We start from the raw sequence: 23535 nt of genomic DNA on the forward strand, positions 1-23535 counted from the left end.
CACTGGTTCCCTAGTCTAAGGGTTCCCCAAATCCCAGCAGAACCATGCAGGGGGTGGAGGTGATGGCTGCGGGACATGATGCTGCCCCTGAATCTAGAAAGCTGTTACAGATCTGGTCTCAGATCCAAGGAGCATGAGGCATCAGAGGGCATGTGGAAAGGCCAGGATCTCTGCAGGCACCTCTCTGCCAGCTCCCTGACAAAGCTGTGTTTCTGAGACCCCCCTGAATGGTCTGGGCTGCATCCTCATGCACCTCACCCTTCCAGCCACCTCCGCCTCCTTCTTCCCTCCCCCAGACATGCCCCTTCTGTAAGGGCAATACCAAGGAAAAACTTGCTCAACTTTGCCTCTTTCCAGAGAAGCTGAGTGGCTTTGACCCTCCTGTTTATTCTCCTAAGGAAGCAAAGCTGAGTCAATATTAGCAGGGCCAAACCACCACCCCTGAATGAGTGCAGGAGGCATCTGCTGTTTGCACAAAGGGTCAAAACCCTGGAGACAAGACCTTTCCGTGTGGCAAGCAGCCAGCCCCAATTGCAGCTTTGCTGAGGGTTGGTACAATGTGGGGTGTCACTCCAGAGGGCAAAGGCACAGGCAGGAGCAGGAGGGGAAGCAGCAGGCAGTCATGGAGAGACTAGTAGAGGTGATGCTGCTCTCCTGGCTAGAACAGGCTCACGGTGCCAGAGTGGCTCCCTTCCGGCAGGCACGCACGCCATTCTCCATGGCACAGGTCTCTCCCAGTGCGCAGGCCATGCTTTCGCAGAGAAGTATGGCCCTGTTGGTGCAGGTACAGGCCTCTGAGCAGTTGGCTGATAGGACTGTGTCCAGGGACTGTGGGGAGAGGAAAGAGAGGCATCACTGGGGTGAGGACACCAAGTAGCTCACAGCAGAGCAGTGCAAACACAAGGCAAGTGTGTTCGGCAGCCAAACTGAGACCTAAAGGGAAAAGACAATTTTAGGCTGTATCAAAGGGAAACGACCAAAAAAAAAATCATTTAATTTTGGATCAACACCAAAAGAAGAAGTTGTGTTTTATTTGTGAGAAAGGTTGTTCGCTCGTTAGACTGCAGTTATTCAGGAGGCAGGTAGAAATGCACCTTCACAGACCAGCTAAATGAGATGCATAGAGAGAGAGCACAAGCTTTTGTGGCCTGAAGCTCTCTGTACATCTCACTTCAGCCCTCTCTATATACATTATTTAGTTAGTCTACCAAGAAGCATCTCCATGCAGCCTGCTTTCATTTCTGAGTCACGTTACCTTTTCAAAAGCCATTTTTCTTTGCTTAAGGTCAAGTAAATAATATTTTAAAAAGGCTTTGAAACAAAAATGTCAAGGGCTTCACTGGAAAAAAAAGGTGAAGAAGAAAAATGTCAGGGTTTCCACGAGGACCGAAGCCACCTGTCTAAAGTGTTGTGGTGCTTTTCAAAGTTTCCCCCTATGTCTTTTCTGGCTGAAGCCCTTCACATGTTCCACCTGGATCCCTGAAAGGTCCCCACCTCCAGCAGCAAGTCACCCAGGCCACAGGCTCCCTTGGCCAGAGGCCTCATTGTTCAGAAAATCTGGAGGGTGTTCAGAGCTCAGTTTCCAGCGGGGTCCCAGACTCCATGTGGGACATGGGGCAAATCATGGCACTGCCCTGAGGCACTGCTTTGGAGTCATCCGCTGCCCCGTGCCCAGAGGAAGGATACTCCCTGCCTCTCCCTTGTGCTGGGACCAGCCAGGACAGCCCCTGTGCACATACCTGAATATATCTTCTGCCATGGAAACAGCCACAGCCCTCCGGAAGCATGCACTTCTCCCCATCGAACAGTGTCCCTGCTTCACACTGGCAGCCTTCGAAGCACTTCCCTGTGCACGGGGGCAGGCTGACCAGGCTGGCGCAAGTAAGGCGGCAGGAGTGGGTGCAGAGGTTGTAGTCGCTTCTGCTTGGGCAGCTGAGGGCTGGAGGTGATATCTATGAGATGCAGAGCTCAGGGACATGGGTATGCCCTCACACCCCCTCACCCTGAGCCTCTGCCCAGTCCGGTCATGTCATCATGGTTCTTGGTGGCTAGCTGAGACACTCTCTACTGCTACCCAACCTCCTGTAGCTCGAGGGGACCCAAGGTCAACCCCTGGTGCTGACCCCATGGGGACAAGCATTCCTCTTGCCTTTCCCTGGCATCTGGTTCTGAACCCCCAGCCCACTTTAAGGACAGCAAAAGCAAAGCCAAGAAGCAGGGAGTGTGGGGAACAGGCTGGAGACTCACGGCAGAAGGAGGTGGATCTCCAGGTCCCGATCTGGGCTCCAGCAGCCTGGCAGGCAGCTGCATAGGCCTGGAGGCTCCGGCAGAGGGTCTCCCGTGCCCCGTCAGCAGCACACAAGTCATAGAGACAGTAGCCAAAGTAGGCAGCAGGGCTGACCAGTGCGTGACAGTGGCTGAAGGGCCCAGATGCAGCCTGTATCAGTCCACAGGAGCCCTCAGCCCGGTATGGTGCTGTCCGGGCATCATCGCACATGGGGCATCGCTCACCGCAGCCATCAATGCATGCAGCGCCATCGCTGGGCACCTTCCATGAGGCCCCAAACTCGTCCACGCTCCGTGCACTCGTGCCATCGGGCAGCAGCAAGTCGTCGCTCTTGTCGTCATTGAAGTTACCACACAAGCCACACATGTGGCCCTGGTAGGTGCCGGGGACGGTCACCAGGACATAGGAGGAGGTGTCGTACAGGACACGGAGCCCAGAGGCTGTCTGGACGATGATGTTGTTCCCCTCTTGATTGGCCCAGAGCTCGTTGTTGTCTGACACGAGCGGTAGAGTGTGGAGCTCCCCGTCCACCTGTGCCAACGGGAGGGGAATGTGCCAGTCACTGGCAGCTGCGACATGGCCTGAGACAAGGACTTACCATCACCCAGCACCCCTGAAAGCAGCACCAGGTTACAGTGCAGACCCTCCAGCCAGCACAGGTCACTACCCAGGGATTGGGCTATCAGTAGCGTGAAGGCATGGCATGTGCCTCAGGCACTGCCCAAGGGAGGACACTGAAATAGAGCTGGGTGTGTCTCCTGTTCCCATCCCCCTTCCCCCTGCACCCTGCACCTTCTCTGTGACAGCATGGAGGGCCAAGCCACAAGGTGTAGGAGAGGCCAGGGCTTTGGTGCTGCTGTGGGAGAGCTCACCTCCTTTTCCAACTGCTGGATATCAGGGACAGGGTGCTGATGGCCACCCAGGGACAACTCCAGCCACTTCGGCCCCACTGCAAGGACTTACCGTGACTGTCCACCGTCTTCCCTGCTCCATGATGACAGTGTAGCCCTGAACAGAGACCAGCACCGACCCAACCAGGGCCACGCGGCCATCTCCAGGGCTCTGGTTCTGCACCACCACAGAGAAGTTCCCCAGTCTGGCATTCCCGTAGCACACACGGGCCAAGGTGTAGGTGCAGGACCCCTGGAAGTCAAAGGTGCGGCCATCGAAGGTGAGGTAGTGGGAGCTGCCAGCCATGGTGCACTCACTGTGGCGGACTGAATAGCAACCCAGGGTGCCCCTCTCCATGCGGCACTCCTCACCGGCACCACAGGGGGCTGGCCGGCACACGACGGCCCCGCCGCCCTCGCAGCGGCACCACTGCTGGCACGTGGTGCCGATGAAGAACTCCTGCCCATGGCTGTAGTAGCGGCCCTCGTGGAGGCAGCCACACTGCCCAGCCGGCACACACTGGTCCCCACTCAGGACGAACCCGGCGTCACAGAAACACCCTTCAGTGCAGGGGCCGGCACACATGGCCGCAGCGGGGAGACTGTGACAGGTAGCTGGGCAGCTGCTGCCACAGAGCTCGTAGTGCGAGTGCCGGGGGCAGGAGGGGCCTGCAGGGGAAGCAGGAGAACTTGAATGAGCACCCGCCCAGCTGCCCTCCAGACTCACCTTGTCCTCTCGCATCCTGGGAACCTTCCACGGCTCCTCCCAGGGCAGCTGGAGCCCAGGCTGAGCTAGTCTGGGCCAACCCCAAGGTTTCGGGGGGGTTTAAGGACAATTTTTCGTGTTCCAAGCCAAATCAGCCACATCAATTCCAAATCCGTGAGTCATTCAAGAACCATCAGTGGCCCTACTACCAGCAAACATCCACCACCCCACCTGGGGCTGCAGATGCTTCCAGATCATTTGGTGGGCATCATATGTGCAGGCCCAAGCTCAGAGGCTTGGGGTTCGGATACCCCCAAGTTTTGCTTGCCCTCAGCCATATAGCAGCAGGAGCAAGCTAGGGAGGAGTCTCCCATTTCCATAAAGTGGGCATAAAGCCAAGATATTCCCACTAGAAATGAAAGTGGGAGGGTAACTGTACATTACCTCTGCAGGTACTACCCCGTGCTAGAAAAGTGGCTATCTCAAGGTTGGCTTTTGTTTTGTTTTGTTTTTTAAAATATATATATTTTATCTATCTATCTATCTATCTATCTATCTATCTATCTATCTATCTATCTATCTATCTATCTATCGAGATATAGATAGATATAGATATATAGATATCTATAGAGATACACACACACACACATCATCTAGCATAAAACTTTGCATCACGCACCTAAAACCATATTAAGAAACTGCACACCCATTACAATAAATGCACCCACTCCCCTGCACCCCCACACTCCCACCCGCTGCCCTTCCCTAACCCAATCACAGGTCCACAAAGCCCTGGGCCCTCCCTCAGACAGTCAGCACCCTCAGCTGCTTCCTAGGACACCCTCTCTGCTCTCCTGCCAGGGTGAGCCAACTTTCCCCTTGAGTGTGGGGTTTGCTATCCCCTGATCATCTGCATAGCTCACCCCCGCACTCCCCCAGCATAGGTTCAGGCCTTGCTGCTCTCTAAGCTGCTTCAAAGACTGCAGCATCACAGAGCAGGTCACATCTGGTGCAATCCCTGCCTGAGGCAGGGTCTGCCATGTCCAAACCAGCCCAGACAAACCCAGCATCTAAAATGACCATCAACTCTGATGCAGCACCAGACATCACCTCTGAACCTGCCACAGGGAAAGAAGGGGGGCCACAGCCGGCAATGTCCTGCTGCTGTGAAAGGCTGTTAATAGGTGCTCCAGAGACCCCAGGCCAAGGCTGTGCACCCACTACAGTGGAAGGCAAAGTCTCCCAATCTGGATGAGTCTGACTGGGGGGAAAATGCCTTCTGGACCCCAAATCTGGCATTGGTGTGACCCTGAACAGAGAGGCAAGACCCTCTAGCCAGGACCCTGCAGGGTTGATCCCAGCAGGAGCATTAGCACAGCGCGGTTCCCATCCCTACTGCAGCCAGTACCCAGTGCCTCTGGGGGAGACTTAAACCCCGCAACACATGGAGCAAAAAGGGGGCAACCAGCACAGCCCAACACCCGGGGGAAAGCCATTTGGTATTAATCCACTTACTGCAGAACTGCTCAGACCTCCAAGCACTCACTGCTGCCCCAGCTGCCTGGCAAGCAGCTGCGTAACTGGCTATCATCTGGCACATGGGTCCCATCCTCCCACGGAAGAAGCAGTAGTCATACACGCAGTCCTGGAAATAGCCCTCGGGTTTCACCTTGGCGTGACAAGCCCTGAAGGGCCCGTTGTCTGCTAGGATCAGCCCGCAGTCCACCTTCTCTCTCCTCTGCTTCCTCTCCATGGCTGCACGTGGAGAACACACTGGCTCACTAGGCTCCATGCACCCTGGGGTCTCTGCCACCTTCCAGCTCTGCCCAAAGGCTATGGGGTTCATGGTGGCTCTGCCATCCTTCATAGCCTGGTCGTCAGCCTTGTCCCCATTGAAGTTCCCACAGAGGCCGCACACAGTGCTTGCATAAGTGCTGGGCATGGTGACTGTCACTCGGCTCTGCCAGTCGAAGGTGACGGTGAGGCCAAAGTCAGTCTGAATAGCAGCTTCCGGCCCCTTCCGGACCATGATAAGTTTGGCCCCTTCAATACTGTAGGGCAGGTTGGTGAGCAAGCCATTCACCTGTGAGAAAAGGCCCAAGGGTCAGAGACTGACATCTGGCAGCCTCCTGGCCACAAGTCCCAGCACTGCAATGCAGCCGCTTCTGGGGTGTGTGGACTACTGGACGTCTGGGGTTGCTCCAGGGTGATACGGCACAGCGTTTGCTTGACTAAGGTTTGGGTAAGAGAAGAAGAGGGAAGGAAATGACGTGAGCTACTTGAGAAAGCCAAAGGAAGGTGGATTGGAAAGAGCCCGGGCCAAGGTGGCCAGGTCATCTCCATGCAGTTAGTGCTGTGACGCTAGACAAGGCTCATTTGAGACAAGATGGAGCTCACAAAGGGGATGAGTGAAGAGCACCTATTAGGAACACCTTCATATTTTTACCGTAGTAAGTAAGGTTTGTGACACTTTAGCCCCCGCACCCAGGAACTCACCAGGACTCGTCCCGGATGCTCACGGCTGATGGTGATGTTTACCCCGTAGACTCTGACCACCACTGCTTTGGTGAAGGACACAGACATGAGGCCGCGGTTGTCATTCTGCACCAGCACCTGGAAACCCACCAGGTCTCCGCTGTCCTGGCACAGCCCCACAAGCTGGTACAGGCAGCTGCCCTGGAAGTCAAACCTGTGGCCATCGAAGCTGGTGTAGTGGGGGTCCCCAAGGGATGTGCAGGTGCTGTAGTTGGCAGGGTAGCAGCCTTGGATTCCCTTCTCCACCCTACACTGCTCCCCACGTCGGCAAGTCTCCTGCTGGCAGTTCACGCGCCGGGTCTGGGGGTCGCAGACGCAGTGTCTGCTGCAGGCGTCATCCCCCCAGAACTGCTCGCCAGGGCCATAGAGGCGCCCCTCAAACTCACAGCCGCAGCCGGCCTGGGGAATGCACTGCCCAGCATCCAGCACAAAGCCATCCTGGCACTCACAGGTCTCCACACAGGGCAAAGAGCATTTTGTTGGGGCTGCCTGGTCATTGCAGGTGGTGGGACAGGCTGAGCCGCACAGCTTGTACTGGCTGTTGGCTGGGCAGGGCAAGGCTGTGGGAGGGACAAGACAGCAGGGTCAGGGCGAGTGCGTGCTGCTCCTGGACCAGGACACACCTGGGTATGGAGCCACTGAGGCTACGCTGGGGGCTCTGCAGCAGAAGTGTCTCCAGGGACATCCCTGAATCATCAGAGAGCACCAATCCAGGGCCCTAGAGATGGGAAAGCCCCATCACCTGTATCCCCCAGCCCAGAGCAGGGTGTTCCCACCAGCATCTCTTCCACCCCCAGAGCACCCTACAGCATTCCCCTCCCCGGGGTCCAACTCACAGCAGCCCGCAGGCGTCCTCCAGTCAGTGACAGTAATCCCCGCTGCCTGGCACTCTTCGGCGTAGCTCTTCAGTGCCTGGCACAGCGACTCCTGGCTCCCATCAGTCATGCACAGATCGTAGACACAGTTTTTCAAGTAGCTCAGGGGGTCAATCACAGCATGGCACTGGCTGAAAGGGCCACCCACCCCCTGCATAAGCCAGCTGCAGAAGGACTCAGCCTGGTACTTGGCAGCCACATCTGGGGGACAGCTCTTGCAGGGCCCGTGGCAGTCATCCCAGCAGAACCAATCCCCATCGGGAACTTTCCAGCTCTTCCCGAACTCCACGGGGTCAGGAGCCAAGACGCCAGCTGGGGTGGCAAAGTCATCCTGGGGGTCCCCATTGAAGTTCCCACAGAGGCCACAAACGCTCTCCGCAAAGCTGCTGGACAGCTTCACGCCCAGGAAGCTGTTCCAGTCAAAATAGACGATCAGGGAGAAGTCGGTCTTGATGAACAGGGAAGTCCCGCTCTGGTAAGCCCTGAGCTTGCCATTGTGTAGGGTGATGGGCAAGCGAGAGCGCTGGTTGTTCACCTGGGATGAAAGGAAAACAGGCTCTGTCAGTGCACATGAAGGACGGTGGTGCCTGCAGGGGCAATGGGCCACAGCCCAGAGGTACCAGCCAGCATCACAACGCACATCTGGCACCAGCCGCAGGCGGCCAGACATTGCCAATACAACGCATGGCAGCTTGTACCATCCAGTTACCGAAGGGAACCAGGTTCAACTGACATTTTACTCATGCTGAACCTTTCTGCTGCTTAAGAAGAAACTTCCGAGACCAAAGCAAAGGAAACGTACGGTTTCCTCTCAACAATTTCATTTTGGTTTTCAGTGGCAGCCTTTTTGGTTCCCCAACCATTGCTTTTTCCCTGCACTCTTTGCAAGAGATGCAGTGAACGGGGTGATGTTTTGAATGCATCTTTGCTGCAGTTTGTCTGCAGTTTTCCTCCCCATGCAGGGGCAGGAATCCCAGCAAGCTGCTTCAATGCAATATACAACCAGCAACCAGCAATATACCACCACAATAAATCCTAATAGATCAGTGTATCAGGGTACTGGAATGTGCCTGCTCCTTTAAGTGGGGAGACAGTCTGGGAGGCTGCTTGCAGGTGGGGTGGGGAGGGTGGTAATTAAGGACTCACCTGACCCAGCTGCAGCTATATAAGACCTGAGCCTGAGCAGTCAGGCCTTGGGAGTCATGAAGTGGGGAGCTTTCAGAAGCAGAGCTCCTGAATAGTGGCAGAAAACCCCTCTGCAATGCAGGGAGCGAGGGAAGATACCTGGGGCAGAGAGGGACTTAGTTGTATGGGTGGGTGGCTCTGGTTTATGTTAAGCCCAGGGAAGGCTTGAGTGCCTACCAGAGTTCAGGAGGGTCTGTGAGCCAGACCAGGGGTCTGACAGCTTGGAGAGAGGGGCTGCGCTGGGGACTGGGGGTCTGGAGCCCAGAGAGGGGTTGTGTGGGGACCGGGGGTCTAGAGCCCAGAAAGAGGGGCTGTGCAGGGGACTGGGAGCCCAGAGTCCAGAGAGGGGGGCTGTGCGTGGGGCTCCCCAAGAAATGGCGGCCCGAAGGAGACTTGAATTCATCTAATCTGAGTGGTTGAAATCAACCCGGCTCTGGGCTGGGCGCCAGGACCCCTGGGTTCTGTGCCAGGTCTGTAAGTAGATCCAGGTCTGTAAGAGGAGCAGAGTCTAGCTCAGGAGTGGGCAAAAAGTGGCCTGTGGGTTGTATGCAGCCCGCCAGGCCATTCTATCTGGTCCGCGGGGCCCCTAAAAATTTAGAAAATTAATATTTCTCTGCCTCTGGCTGCCTGTCATGCAGTCCTCGATGGCTTGCCAAAACTCAGTAAGTGGCCCTCCACCCAAAATAATTACCTGCCCCTGGGGCTGATTTAAACAGGGAAGCAGGAAGCCTGGGTTGTACCCCAGAGGGAAGTGGGGCCTAGGGGTGACAGCAGTGGATGTGGAGCCAGGGTCTGCCCCATGAAGGACCCGCTGCATGTGGCTAAGGTCAGCTGCCTTCAGCAAAGCACAGTAAGGATGCTGGGGGTGGAATATGCCAGGTAAGGCTGACACCCCACTTACTCCTTCTCTTTTACAGCCATGCCAGACTCACCCGTACAAACCCAGTCTCATAGCGGACCGCCGAGATGGTGAAGTTGTAGACCCGGACAGTGACATAGCCCACATAGGAGACGTGTGGGTTTCCCCTGTTCTCATTCTTCACCTCGACCGTGAAGGCCGGAAGAGCCCTGTCTGCAGTGCAGGTCTTTACAATGGTGTAGGTGCAGGTGCCCATAAAGTCGTAATAGTGCCCATCAAAGGTCTGATAGTGAGGGTCTCCTGAAAGCGAGCAGCTGGCTGTGGACTCTGCCACGCACACTGCAGCACCATTCACCACCTGGCACTTCTCCTTCTTCCTGCACTGCACCGTGTCACAGGAGGGTTTCTGGAAGGCTGGAAAAACCGCATTGGAAAGGGAAATAGTTCAGAGGGCAGAGAGATCCCCTGTGACATTGCACCCCCTGCACCTCCCCACCAGGCACCGTCCTGCCCCTATGGTGCCCAGTCCTGTAGGGAAGGACAACCCAAGCAGTCATAGGTCTAAAAAGTATGAGCTAGGACTGTATGGAGGTAACCCGAGCTAGGACTGGGTCATGAGGATGGACTCAATAGAAACAGAAGATGGAAGTTGGAAGTCACTGGTGCCACCAGATTAGAAGCTATGGAGGCAAATGTCAAAACCACTAGTTCAACATACTGGTGGAAATGAGGATCCTGATTAAGCAGCTTGATGGAAGGGTGAGTACAAGATGGATGGATGGATGGATGGATGGATGGATGGACGGGGATGCAGATAGATAGATGGGAGGAAGGAAGAGAGGGAGGGAGGGTATGGCTTGGGATGGATTGAAAGAGCAAGGTGTAAGATGGGTGAAGAGACAGGGGCTCACACTTGACCCTCACTGAGGCAAGCTGTAGAAATCTCTGCCATCCTGGTTTGGATGAGGCAGGAAACTACAGGTGATTGTTGATAGAAATATGCATGCGAGCTGTTGGCGAGAGCAGGGAGCTGGAACATAGGGGTGGTTTCCCCTGGAGCCTACTCAATGAAAAGCCTGGGAAAAGGGGCAGCCAGTTCTCATTTCCTCTTCTTAGTGGTGGCAGATGACAGAACAAGGAGCAATGGGCTCAAGTTGCAGCAAGGGAGGTTTAGGTTGAATATTAGGAAATCTTTCTCATGAGGAGGTTGGTGAAGCACTGGAACAGGTTACCCAGAGGAGTGGTGGAGTCTCCGTCTTTGGAGGTGTTTAAGACCTGGCTAGACAAAGCCCTGGCTGGGATGATGTAGTTGGGGCTGGTCCTGTTGGAGCAGGGGGTTGAACTAGATGTGACATCCTGAGGTCCCTTCTAGCCCTATCCCATAGGTGACTGGTAGGGGGTGTGTGGGGGTGCATGTGCCTCCCTGACAGGGCTGGTCCCCCCCCCTTCCCCCATGGCTGCCGCTGATGCCGTCAGCAGGGCCAGTGCCCCCCTGGCAGGGCCGCCACTGCCACTGCCATGGGCAGCTTCTGCGAGTGCTTACCAGCCCTGCCCCCACCACCAGCACCGGCTTCTCCGGGTGCTCGCCAGCCCCATCCCCACTGCTGGTGCCGGCAGCGGCCTCTGCAGGTGTCCCCCCAGATTCAGGCGGCACCAGTCACCCATGCCTCATTCTCCATGCTTCTGTGATTCTGTGAAACGTGGCAGCAGCTATTGCTGCCAGATGACAGCACCAGGTTGGCATAGCCCCCCCGCCATAGCCAAAATTCCCCCATCCACCTATCTTGAAATCTCAGGCCTGGCTTCAGGTCGCATCATCTCTAGAAATGAGAGAAGCACTGACACTCCCAGCTGCCAGAGACATGGAGGGTTGTGACATCCTGGCCAGAGCCAAAAACACCCTTTGCTTTTTTCAATGAAAGGCGAGGTTGTCACATAACTCTCATGACTTCAGGAAGTGGGGATTTAAGGGGGGAAAAGAAAGGTGCCTGGAGTGTTAGAACCAGGAAGCCCAATGCCGTGGCTGGCCTGCATCACTGTGTCCATATAGGGAAGTTCACCCGCATTTTAAACGCAGAAGAGATGTTCCCACAGGGGCAGGGAAGGGGCAGGAACCAGCCTGCACTGGGCAGAGCCCCAAGGACATTTGGCAATGAGCTTCAGTGACACAAAATGGGTTTGGATTTAATTCCAGGAGACGCCTCCTCATGGTAAGAGCTGCAGGCAGTGGAAGCATATGGGTGGCGGGCATCTCCATCAGTGGATGGGCACCTGGCTGGAGTGGGCTAGGAGTGCTAGTCCTGCCTCTCTGGGACTGCACCAGCCTTGTCAAGTCATTCCTAACCCCATAACACCAGCACCACCCTTCCAATAGGGCCTCAAAGCCACCCTGTGCCACATGGACTCACCATCAGTGCAGATGCCCACCGAGCCGTACGAGTCCAGCTGGGTAATGCCAAAGCTGAGGATGCCGAAGGCTGCACTGGGGTGCTCTATGCTGTGGCTGCTGAAATCCCTGCCCAGGCTGTAGGTGCCCCAGAGATAATCCGACTCCTGGATTGTGTGCCACCGGGTGGATCCCAGCAGCCCCTTATCCAGTGTGATGGCCCATACATCCTTTGTCTTGGCCACCAGGGCCACGTAGTTGGTGAACCCTGCCAGCCCAGTGCTGCGGAAGGATGAGCAGAAGCTCGTGATGGGTGGGACATTGGTGAGGAATGGGGAAAAGGTGACGTGGTCCTTCATGCCCCCCAGAGAACAGTAGAGGACCTGGACACTGGCATTGGCTGTGATGGAAAGTGCTGTGGACCCTCCAACGGCCAGCTTGGCCACCTCCCCGGCTGCCACATTCTGGGTCCCAGGGACTTTCCCGCTCCAGTGAGTGATGGCAGTGGGCTGGGATGCTGCGACGTAGACTTGGTTAAGCTTTGCCTCGCTGCTCCCCAGTGGGGGCAGGATGAAGGAGAAGCCCCAGCTGGAGACAGGCAGGAGCTGCTCGATGACATGACTCTGTGTGTTGCCTGACTTCACACAGCCGTGTCCAGACAGGACTGCCACGGGCCGTGAGGAGAGGACCACCGAGCCGGACAAGTCGGCCTGACTTTGCAGCTGAATGGCCTTGTAGGGCAGGAGGTCGATGTTCACCGTGTTCCACGAGTTGTAGGTAGTCCCGTAGATCTTCACCGGGCCCTTGGGGTGGATCTCCACTGTGGTGCCTTCAGGCCCGGCCACAACAGTGAACTGCAGCCAGGAATCTGGCGCTTTCTCTTCAGATGTGGGGGTGACCACATAGTACTTCTGGCCCAAGCTCTCCATAGGGTACAGCACCGTGCTTTCAGAGGACTGGTCTTTCGAGCTTACAGAGAGGACATAGACCATGTGGTCAGCGACCACCACAACTGTTCTGTCGAAGAAGCCTGTCCCCACCATCTCCGTGGAGTCTGGGAGCTCGACGGTCTGGGTCTCGCCCTGGTGGAGGGTGAGGACCTTTTGAAAAGCCATTCCTTTCACTATGACAGTGACCGTCGTGGAAGGGGCGAAGCCAGTGACGAGCAGCTGGAGGCTGACCCGGGCCCTGGGGCTCTGAGAGCACTGCATCTCTGGGAAGGCAGTAAGGAACTGCTTCCCCATGGGGCTGGGGACTGAGCCAGCTGTGGGGTAGAGATGGGTGGAGCATTTATATTAGCCCCCACCCCCATGACTCTTCTGGCACGCCTTGCTCTCCACCCATGGCCCCCTTGCACACCCAGTGGCACCAGCGCCCTTTGCTCCCAACCTCCCAGCACTGGGGTGCCCCAGCTCTGCTCGTGGCCGCTGTTCCCAACCTACCCCCACCTCAACCTCCTTCGCACCAGCTCTGCTGGTGCACCTCCCCACCAAACGGCTTTGCACAATTTCGGTTTGGAAATGAGATGTATAACTCTCAGAGAAGACAATGTTTCTCTAAGCAAAACACTGGAAGGGCTTCAAGCTGGGGCTGGGTCTCCTTGTGCAAACAATAAAGGCCACAACATCGAGCCCTGGCTCAGCCCTGCTGCTGCCCCCATGCTGGGCATGGAGGTGAGTCTAGGGCAGGGTGGTTGGGGTCTGGTAATCCCATGGGCAGTGCTTTTAGCCATGGCATGGTCCTGGGTGTCGTTGGTGTCTGTCTCTGGGGGTGTGACGAGGGATTTGGGGAGTCCCTGTGTAAGGAGTTGCCTTTGAACACAGAACACTGGTCTGTAGTCCAGCAGGGACCTTCCAGCCCTGTGTTCCCAGCCCCCTACCCTCTGCTACCTTGGCTAAGGCTCCCCCAGCTCCTCACACCAGTCCTGCCCCACTTTGAGTCCGCCCAGACCCTGCTCCATTCAAACTCACCGCACGGCACCAGTCCGGCCCAGAACAGCACCAGCAGAAGCATCCTCATTCCCAGTGCCATGGCTGGAAAAGGAAGGACCAGGAGAGGGGTCATTCTTCAGAGAGGGGCCAGGGGTGGCAATACGGTGCCAGGAGATGGGGACACCTACATTACCTTGCAGTTGAAGGGAGGGCAGGGTCATAACCCCTGGGCCCCGTGCCCGGAAGACGGGGTGCAGAGTCAGCAGGGGGTGAGCTTGCAAGGACTGTTCCCACCTCAAGGACGCTATCTCCTCTGTGCAGAGCAGGCAAAGGGAGTCCCCTGAGCCCTGCGGGAAGGAAAGCTGTTCACTTACCTGCCCTGGGCATCTGGCAGGCTGGGACAGGTGCCCAGGAGCTCATATAGGAGCTGAGACAGGGTGAACAGCTGGCAATGAGGGAGGGGTGCCTGGTGCCGGATCCCAGGTTCCTGGAACAGCCTGGGGCCAAGTAGAGAGAGGGGGCAGAGGCCAGGAGTTTCCTCTTGGCACTGCCATGCAGCTGGGAGCTCCTGCTTGGAGGGAGAGTGCGAGGGAGGAGGGAGAGTGCGTGGGGCCTGTGGCTAGGGCAGAGGGTCTGTGCCAGGACAGGCACGCAGCTATTTCATGACTCCCCCAGCCCCATGATCCCCAACACCCAACCTGGTCCTTCCACGTGCTGTGCAGCTGCCTGCACAATCCTAGCACCATGGAGCTCCTCGACCTGGACTCTGGCCAGCTGGACTCTGCCTCCCCAGACAGGGTGGTCACCAGCCAACATCCCCCAGTGCAGTCCCTGGCACAGGGCCCACAGGCCAAGCAAACAGGCAACAGCCACCTGTTCCCTGAAGCAGGTAAATCACACATAAGCCTGGAGACAGAGGCTGTCTTGTGACTGCACGGAGACAACTCCTGGCCCTGGCTGGCTCACACAGGGCTGAAGCTGCCTGGAGCAGGGCTTGCACAAGCCCCTCTGTTCTGGGACTCTGCAGCCAGGGGTCACCCTATCTCTGTTAACTCTGGTGTTCAGGTGAGGGACCTGCCTTACTGCTAGCTCCCACATCTGGAGGCTATGCCAGGCTAGAGTCCAGCAGCCCCAAGCCTGATGTTTGCTCTTTATCCCTATTTTGGGGAGGGACCTGGACAGCAACCTTGTGCTGTGCGGGAGCTGGGCCTGGGCTGCTGGACTCTAACTTTGGGGTCCCCGGGGAGGATTCCTGTTCAGGACCAGGAAGGGGAACTCTGGGCAACATGACGGACTTGAATGTCTGTACATTGGGATGGGGAACAAGGGCACTGCACAGTCCTAACCGTTTCTATAATCCAAACCACATGGACAGGGCAGATCCAGAGCAGAGAGATGCAGTCGTGCCCCTCTTTGACACCTGCTGTGAAACCAATGGTCTGTTAATGAGGTCAAATATTTTCATTAGCATCTACCTGATTCCTGGTGATGTTTCTTCTCGTCCCAGGGATTAATGACCCTCTCTCCTTTTTAATAGTCTCAATGTTGTATTAATCAAGCTTCCCTTTCTTCTGCAGCATTGCTTTGCCAGCCATTCCCTTTCATCTCCCCCTCCTATGTCCCAGCCTGCAGATGGCTTTTACTTTGACCTAAAATCCTTATCTCAGGTACGTGCTCATGTTGACTCAGCTGATCATTAACTTCGACTTGGAAATGACGGGCTTAAAAGTGCTGTTTGCGCTCTGAAGTTCAAGGAGGTTGGACTCTGTTTTATGAGTGATGTGCATTTAACTACCATGATTATGAGACCAACACAATTAATAGACCATAAAATAATCATATTTAAAATAAAACAAAATCTATGAAAATCTACTTCATATCAAAATGCCACACTGAGGCTGATCATGTCTATCTCTAGTGGTATGTCTTTGTATGGAAAATGAATGTGTTTTCCAATGTTGAGCATTTCTTACCTGTAAAGATCAAGGGAAGTCATCACTGGTTTCAATTTAAAATATATATTTAAAAAAGCAGGACCCAGATGACCGGGCCCATCTGGTTGCAATGCTGACAGTCAAACTTTCTGGAAATAACTTCCTGCTGAAATAGGGTGATAGGACTGGGGCATCTCCCTGCTGCTCCCAGCACTCCCCCCTGAAATCCTGCCCTGCCCCAGCCATCTGGGAGTGAAAAGCCGGATATACAGAGCTGGGACCCCACAGAGGTGAGGTCCCAGGCTGTGGCTGGGGACTGCTGGCTGGAAGGTGGATGGGGGATGGAGGAGTCTGACCCCCAGGTGTGGACCCCCACTGCAGGGAGCCCCAGGCAGAGCAGGGGAAGGGGATGGGGATGGAGATGGGAATGGGGATGTGGCCAGGGGCTGCAGTGGGTGACCCCTGTTCTGCCCCTGAGACAGCAGGATGGGGACACAGGGACAGGGAACTAGCCGGTGCACTTCTGATGACCCCAGGACTGTGAGGGAGATGTTTCCCCTGCTCATGGTCCAGCCCAGCACCAGGCCACTGTCAGTGACGCTTGCCTCAGGCCCTGGCGGTTGTTTGCTCTGCCCAGGGTCCAAAGGTGAGGGCTGAATCCCCTCGCTTCCCCAGGGCAAAGTCCACTCCGTGGCTGTGTAGTCACCCTTTGAGTGGCACTGGGCAGCTCCAGGCTGGGGACAGAGTAGGGCTGGCATAGACTGTCACCCCCCTCCCCCTCTGACCCAACAGGGCCCCAGGACTACACTCCTCCGTCCATCCTGCCGCTGTACACAGCACAGCCCACCCCACAAAGCCCTGCCCAGAGCCCTGCTGCACAGCACTCACCGTCCAGTCAGGCCCTGGGGCCCCGTCTCTGCATCTCAGGGCACGATGGCGACTCAGTACTTCACCTACAAGGGTGTCCTCTTCCCCAACCAGGAGTACTCTCCCGAGACCCTAGACTACATAGAGGACCAGTTCCAGGTGCGGGATGATGATGTCTTCAGCATCACCTACCCCAGATCAGGTAGGGAGCAGGCTGGAGAGCATAGGTGGAGGGAGAAAAAATTATTTGGGTAACCCCCCCCCCTCCCCCCAGCAGGTAAGTCTGTGGGGGAAGGGGTGGGGGGAGGGGATCGAGGCGCCCGCAGTGAGGGATGGAGTGGGCAGGGGCTGGGGTGAATGAGGACCCAGCCAGGCTGGGTGGTGGGACAATTAGAGCCCGGGTGGCTCATCCAAGGGCATGGGGGTGCTGCTGCTGCCACGCGTACCCCGGTGGAGGCCTAGGAGGCATGTGTCCCCCCATCTGTGTGTAGGGTGGAGGCAGATGTTGCTGTGTGCTGTGCTTTGCACCTTGCTGCCTTGAGAGCCATGCGACACCACGTGTGTCCTGCTGTGGGGTGGGCAGGGGGCATGGTGCAGCCTGGTGCCAGCAGGCATATTGCGTGTCACCATTCCCAGGGCGGCTGCAGTGGGGCGCAGAGTCCAGCATGCAGCGGCAGCTGCCTCTGCTCCATGCATAGATCGGGGGACATGTGCTTCTGCCGGGGTGCGCACAGCAGCAGGAGCCCCCCCACATGCCTGGACTCCGATTGTCCCACCACCTGGCCTGGCTGGGGCCCCATTCACCTCAGCCCCTGCTCCTGCCCCACTCCGTCCCACACCATGGGGACCTTGATCTGCATCTCCCCCCATCCCAGCCCCTTCTCCTTCGCAGAATCTGCTGGTACTTGCCTGCTGTGCTGGGTAGCCAGTGATCCGCACGTGGGGCTGCGATCCTGGCTGGGTGTGGGGCCCACACCACCCCTGCTGCAGCTGCCCAGAGCCCGTGCCCGGGCTGCCTTACAGCCCTACCTGCTGCCCCACATTTAGGAGGGCTGAGCCCTGTTTGCCCCGGCCTTCCACCACCTGTGCTGGGTAAGAGCCCGGATGCCTGGGCTCCAGCCGAGCTCAGGGAGGGGAATGGGGTGCAGTGGATGCAGGGCAGGGGTAATTCCTTTTCCCCAGGCACCAACTGGATGCTGGAGATCCTGAGCCTGATCCGCTGCGATGGGGACCCCAGCTGGGCGCGCAGTGTGCTGAACTGGAATCGGGCCCCCTGCATCGAGAGCAAACAGGGGCTGGAGGTGGCCCTTAAGTACCCAACGCCACGGCTGCTCAGCTCCCACCTGCCCCTCCAGCTCTTCCCCAGGTCCTTCCAGGGCTCACGGGCCAAGGTGAGCGGGGTGGGAAGGGGGCTGCATGTTGGGAGTGAGGGTCCTGGCTCTCTCAGGTCCAACAACCCCTGCATACATCACAGCTCTGTCTCCAAACCAGCCCAGGTCCCTTCCCCTGATGCCCTTCCTGGGGGGCTCCAACACCTCTGCTTGGGTTTGGTGACCACAGGGCCTAGACTTGCACCCACAGCTCTGGATAGGATGTCTGCAGGGTGGGCACAGCGTCACCCCGGTCTCTGCAGGAAACACTTCACCCCATCCAGCCTGAGAGGATGTCCCACAGGACCCATCCCAGGGGGTCCCAGAGGAGCTGCACTGTGACCCCCTGCAACCTGACACCCCTGGTCACCACCACCTGCTGCCCACCCCATCACCCAGCTCCTTACATGGCACCAGTCCCTGTCATCTCCCAGTGCTTCCCCATGTCCAGACAGATGGGACTCATTGCATTGCTCTTCTCTTGTGTGTCAGGTTGCTGGGCTGGGGAAGCCCCCAGGGGAGCCTGACTCCACCTGCTCTGGGTGACTCCAGGCTTTTGTGGTCCTTTCCTTTGCCTCTTGGAGCTGCCCAGCTCACAGGAACAGGCCTGGATGGGCCCTGGACAGGCTTTCCCTCCCACCCACAGGCACATGCCCCATTGCAGGGCCCTGGGCAGGTCCAGTCACCTCAGGGCACATGGAGGGCAGGGTTCGCAGTGGCTGTAGGAGGTGCTGAGCCCTGTTCCCCATTCCCCAGGTCATCTACACCCTGCGCAACCCCAAGGATGTGCTGACCTCGCTCTACCACTTCTCCAAGGCCCTGCGCCTCTTCAAGGACCCCGGGCCTGTGGACGCCTTCCTGCAGGACTTCCTCAGTGGCAGCCGTGAGCAGTGCCAGGGGGTCTCTCTCTATGCCCAATACATGCAGCCCTGTTTTACCCTGGGTTTCATGGGAGCACCCACTGCATTCAATTTGGGAAGCCCCCTCTCCAACACAGCAGGGTAACAGTGCCCCTGCTCCCCACCCCAGAAGCCCCAGCTCTGTCGAGCGTCTCCAAAAGTCTTTGCATGTCACCCAGCACCTCCCCGGGAGACTCACCACCACCACTGGGGACAGGCCTCCAGGCTCCTCTCACTCTCCGGGCAGGCAATGGCAGGGTGGACTAGTTCTGCAGGCTGTGGGCTACTTTTACAGCTGCTCTCTCCCCATGCAGTCTCCTTTGGCTCCTGGTTCGACCACGTGGCTGGCTGGCTGGGCCTGCAGGGCCAAGAGAACTTCTTCTACATCACCTATGAGGAGCTGCAGCAGGTAGGACCTGCCACAGCTGGGTGAGATGCACTCAACCAGCCCTGACTCCTTGAGGTGCAGTCCTGGGTCTGAGCCCATTGGTACAAGTTCAGCCCTCCCCACGTCAGGCAGAGCTGTTCTCTTCCCCCCAGGACCTCCGGGGCAGTGTGGGGAGGATCTGCCACTTCCTGGGGAAGGAGCTAAGCGAGCAGCAAACATCCTCGGTGGTGGAGAACGCCTCCTTCCAGACCATGCGGGAGAACCAGATGTCCAATGGCTCACAGATCTCCGACACAATCATGGATCACCAGAAGGGGCAGTTTCTTCGGAAAGGTGGGCACCAAGCTGGATGATGGGGAGCTACAGGTCAGGAGTGAGGAGCACCGGCAGAGCTGGGGCGCCCCAGGGGTGGCACCTGAGGTCTGGGCTCTTACATCCTGCCTGGCTCCGCAGGAGTCTGCGGGGACTGGAAGAACCTGCTGTCGGAGGAGCAGAGCCATCGTGTCGATGCCATGTACCGGGAGCGGATGCAGGGGCTGGGCATCACCTTCCCCTGGGACTGACACCCCCCGACTCCTCTGTTCAGCCCCATCCCAGGTCTGAGCCTCCACCGCCCTCCCCTGGGGAAATCACCAGCTGCTGGAGTCTGTGTGAGTGCACAGGGGCCTGGCAGCTCCCCGACAGCCTGCCCCAGAGAGGCAGCTGGTCTGGGTTTGCCTCCCGCCATCCCCATCCGGAGCTCTGGGTCCCTCCCCAGCCCCATTCAGGTCATCCATCAGGAACCAGCAGAGTCAGCTGCTGGCAAAGGCAGATGGATCCTGTTTGAACGCATGTGACATGCACAGCACAGGGCTGTAGGGTGGGACACGGCACTAAGGCATCGTCATCTCTGTTCCTGCCGGCGTGGGCATGACTGCCAGGCTGGATCTGGGGGGCAGTAGTGCAGTTGCACCCCCTTAGACTCCTGCTTCCCCCAGATTTTCTAACTGCTGGAAGGGGCAGAGGCGTTGCTGTTCGGGTACTGCCGAGGGAATAAATTGATTTTGTGGCTCATCTCCCTGATTCCTGCTAATCTTTCTCTACTCCACACATCTGAATGACCCCCTCTCCTTTTTAGTGCTCTTCATGTTCCTCTAATCAAACTATCAATTCTCCTGCAATTCTGCTGCCTGTTTCCCAGTCCTGGGCATGTCCCTCTTCTGCTATATTAGTTTTAGCTCTAGTTAAAAACCTGAACTCTGGTGTGGTCCTATTAACTCAGGCATAGAAATGACTGACAGTGAAGGGTTGGAGGCTCTATCAAGACACTTGAAAGCCTGGATTTTGTTTTATGAATCTACGTAAGAGATGTATCTATTATTAGAGTGACTATGGGACAAATGACACCACATCATTTTCCACTTTTTGCCCATTTCTTGTGGGGTTTTTTTAAATTGGATATATAATCTAGCAAATTAATGCACGGACTAATGACTGTATTGTTTTTGGTTTGGTTGTCTAACCCCCAAAGCATATTAGGAAAGCTTCTAGTCTATCTTTAACTGGAGGAAAATCTGTGCTGTTTTCTTTGTGAGGATGCAGCACACCTCCTGCACCCCACCTGCACTCCTAGATCTGCCTATTTGTAACTGTCCTGTGCAAATGTCCCCAGAGCACCTCCTGCCCTGAGCAGACCCCATGGCCCCCCATGGGAATTAACTGGGTGGCATTGGAAGGGCCAGAGAAGCCTGAACCTCACTTCTGGCAGTGGTACCTCCTCTCACGGGAGCCCCCTGCCACCTCACTGTCCTGGACCCTCTACCTCCTCCAGCCAGCCACATAGCAAGGACCCAGGGCTCACAGGTCTCAACAGCCCAGGGCTGCCTGTAATACATGCAGAGGGTTGCTTCCCTGCAATTTTAAAATAAATTGAAAATATACTTTGCATAAATGTACCACGCTGTTTCCGCTCAGTTCCCTCAGCCTTTCCTCACAAGTCACATGACCCAGCTCCTGAACGCTCTTTATTGCCCTCTACTGGACTCTCTCCAATTTGCCACATCCTTTCTGTAGTGGGGGCCCAAAACTGGACACAGGACTCCAGATGTGCCCCCCCCAGTGCTGAATAGAGGGGAGGAGTCACTTCTCTTGATCCACTGGCAACACACGCACCAATGCAGCCCAGGATGCCATTAGCCTTCTTGGCAACAAGGGCACATTGCTGGCTCATATTCAGCTTCTTGTCCACTGTCACTCCCAGGCCCTTTTCTGCAGAGCTGCTGCGCAGCCAGGCAGCCCCCAGCCTGCACTCATAGATCCATAGATTCATAGATGCTAGGGTCGGAAGGGACCTCAATAGATCATCGAGTCCGACCCCCTGCATAGGCAGGAAAGAGTGCTGGGTTCAGATGACCCCAGCTAGATGGTTATCTAACCCCCTCTTGAAGACCCCCAGGGTAGGGGAGAGCACCACCTCCCTTGGGAGCCCGTTCCAGACCTTGGCCACTCGAACTGTGAAGAAGTTCTTCCTAATGTCCAGTCTAAATCTGCTCTCTGCTAGCTTGTGGCCATTATTTCTTGTAACCCCCGGGGGCGCCTTGGTGAATAAAACCTCACCAATTCCCTTCTGTGCCCCCATGATGAACTTATAGGCAGCCACAAGGTCGCCTCTCAACCTTCTCTTGCGGAGGCTGAAGAGGTCCAGGTGCCCCAGTCTCTCCTCATAGGGCTTGGTCTGCAGGCCCTTAACCATACAAGTGGCCCTTCTCTGGACCCTCTCCAGGTTATCCACATCCCTCTTGAAGTGCGGCGCCCAAAGCTGCACGCAGTACTCCAACTGCGGTCTGACCAGCGCCCGATAGAGGGGAAGTATCACCTCCTTGGATCTATTCGTCATGCATCTGCTGATGCACGATAAAGTGCCATTGGCTTTTCTGATGGCTTCGTCACACTGCCGACTCATGTTCATCTTGGAGTCCACTAGGACTCCAAGATCCCTTTCCACTTCCGTGCCACCCAGCAGGTCATTCCCTAGGCTGTAGGTGTGCTGGACATTTTTCCTCCCTAGGTGCAGCACTTTGCATTTCTCCTTGTTGAACTGCATCCTGTTGTTTTCTGCCCACTTGTCCAACCTGTCCAGATCTGCTTGCAGCTGTTCCCTGCCCTCCGGCGTGTCCACTTCTCCCCACAGCTTTGTGTCATCTGCAAACTTGGACAGAGTACACTTCACTCCCTTGTCCAAGTCGCTGATGAAGACATTGAAGAGTATCGGTCCTAGGACCGAGCCCTGCGGGACCCCACTGCCCACACCCTTCCAGGTCGAGACCGACCCATCCACCACGACTCTCTGGGTGTGACCCTCTAGCCAATTCGCCACCCACCGGACTGTGTAGTCATCCAAGTCACAGCCTCTTAACTTGTTCACCAGTATGGGGTGGGATACCGTATCGAAGGCCTTCCTGAAGTCCAAGTATACGACATCCACCCCTCCTCCTGTGTCCAGGCGTTTCGTAACCTGGTCATAAAAAGAGACTAGATTAGTCAGGCAGGATCTGCCTGCTACGAACCCGTGCTGGTTTCCCCTCAGCATGATTTGTCCTGCCGGGCTCTCACAAATGTGAGCCTTGATAACTTTTTCGAAGACTTTGCCTAGGATGGAGGTGAGACTGACTGGCCTATAGTAGCCCGGGTCCTCCTTCCTCCCCTTCTTGAAAATGGGGACCACATTGGCTCTTTTCCAGTCCTCCGGGACCTGGCCCGTGTGCCACGAGCGTTCAAATATTCCCACCAGTGTCTCTGCAATGACGTCGGCCAGTGCCTTCAGCACCCTCGGATGGAGCTCATCCGGGCGTGCCGACTTAAAGGCATCCAGGTCCTTCAAGTGACTCTGCACCATCTCAGGGTCTACGCCTGGCAGTCTGGCACCTTGCTGCTGCCTCTCTACAACCCCAGTGAGAGACTTGTCGTGCCCCTCGCTTAGGAACACTGAGGCAAAGAACTCATTGAGGAGTTCAGCCTTGTCCCCCCTGTCCATCACCAATTGTTTCTGCCCATTTAGCAGGGGTCCTATTCCTCCCTGGGCCTTCCTGGGCCACTGGTGCATGGGATTGTTCTGTCCTAAATGCAGGACTTTGCACTTGTCCTTGTTGAACCTCATGAGATTTCTGTTGGTCCAATCCTCCAATTTCTCTAGGTCTCTCTGAATCCTAGCCCTACCTTCCAATGTATCTACTACTCCCCCCATCTTGTTGTCATCTGCAAACTTGCTGCAAACTGGCACTCTGCCATCTTCCAGGTCATTGGTGATGATCATGAATATGAACGACTCCTGAGGCTGGGGGGGCATGGCAACCTTCCGCAGGCAGCAGCGGTATCCACCGGGGTGCATGGCAGCAAGGGAGGACTAGGAAGATAAAAGTAACTCTGGAACAACAGAGGGTGAAGT

The 23535-nt window shown here is 56.5% G+C and overlaps 2 protein-coding genes across 2 annotated transcripts; one reads left to right on the forward strand and one right to left on the reverse strand.

The window, feature by feature from the left end:
- Nucleotides 1–350: 350 nt before the first annotated feature.
- Nucleotides 351–14423, reverse strand: LOC102571142 (IgGFc-binding protein). Its single transcript, XM_014603392.3, has 12 exons — nucleotides 14353–14423; nucleotides 13848–14001; nucleotides 13694–13756; nucleotides 11746–12987; nucleotides 9411–9751; nucleotides 7255–7828; nucleotides 6380–6978; nucleotides 5399–5966; nucleotides 3251–3846; nucleotides 2248–2818; nucleotides 1740–1939; nucleotides 351–828 (listed from the first exon to the last, which is right to left on the reverse strand). The coding sequence occupies exons 1-12, from the start codon at nucleotides 14398–14400 to the stop codon at nucleotides 670–672; spliced, it is 5115 nt and encodes a 1704-aa protein (XP_014458878.1). The 5' UTR covers nucleotides 14401–14423; the 3' UTR covers nucleotides 351–669.
- A 1866-nt stretch (nucleotides 14424–16289) lies between these two features.
- On the forward strand, nucleotides 16290–20165 carry LOC102567399 (sulfotransferase 2B1). Its single transcript, XM_006273306.4, has 6 exons — nucleotides 16290–16657; nucleotides 17638–17846; nucleotides 18582–18708; nucleotides 19039–19133; nucleotides 19265–19445; nucleotides 19566–20165. Exons 1-6 carry the CDS (start codon nucleotides 16522–16524, stop codon nucleotides 19673–19675), a joined length of 858 nt encoding a protein of 285 aa, XP_006273368.1. The 5' UTR covers nucleotides 16290–16521; the 3' UTR covers nucleotides 19676–20165.
- Nucleotides 20166–23535: the final 3370 nt, after the last annotated feature.

This window comes from Alligator mississippiensis, chromosome 15, assembly GCF_030867095.1.
Source record: "Alligator mississippiensis isolate rAllMis1 chromosome 15, rAllMis1, whole genome shotgun sequence".
In the NCBI taxonomy this organism is placed as follows: domain Eukaryota; kingdom Metazoa; phylum Chordata; order Crocodylia; family Alligatoridae; genus Alligator; species Alligator mississippiensis.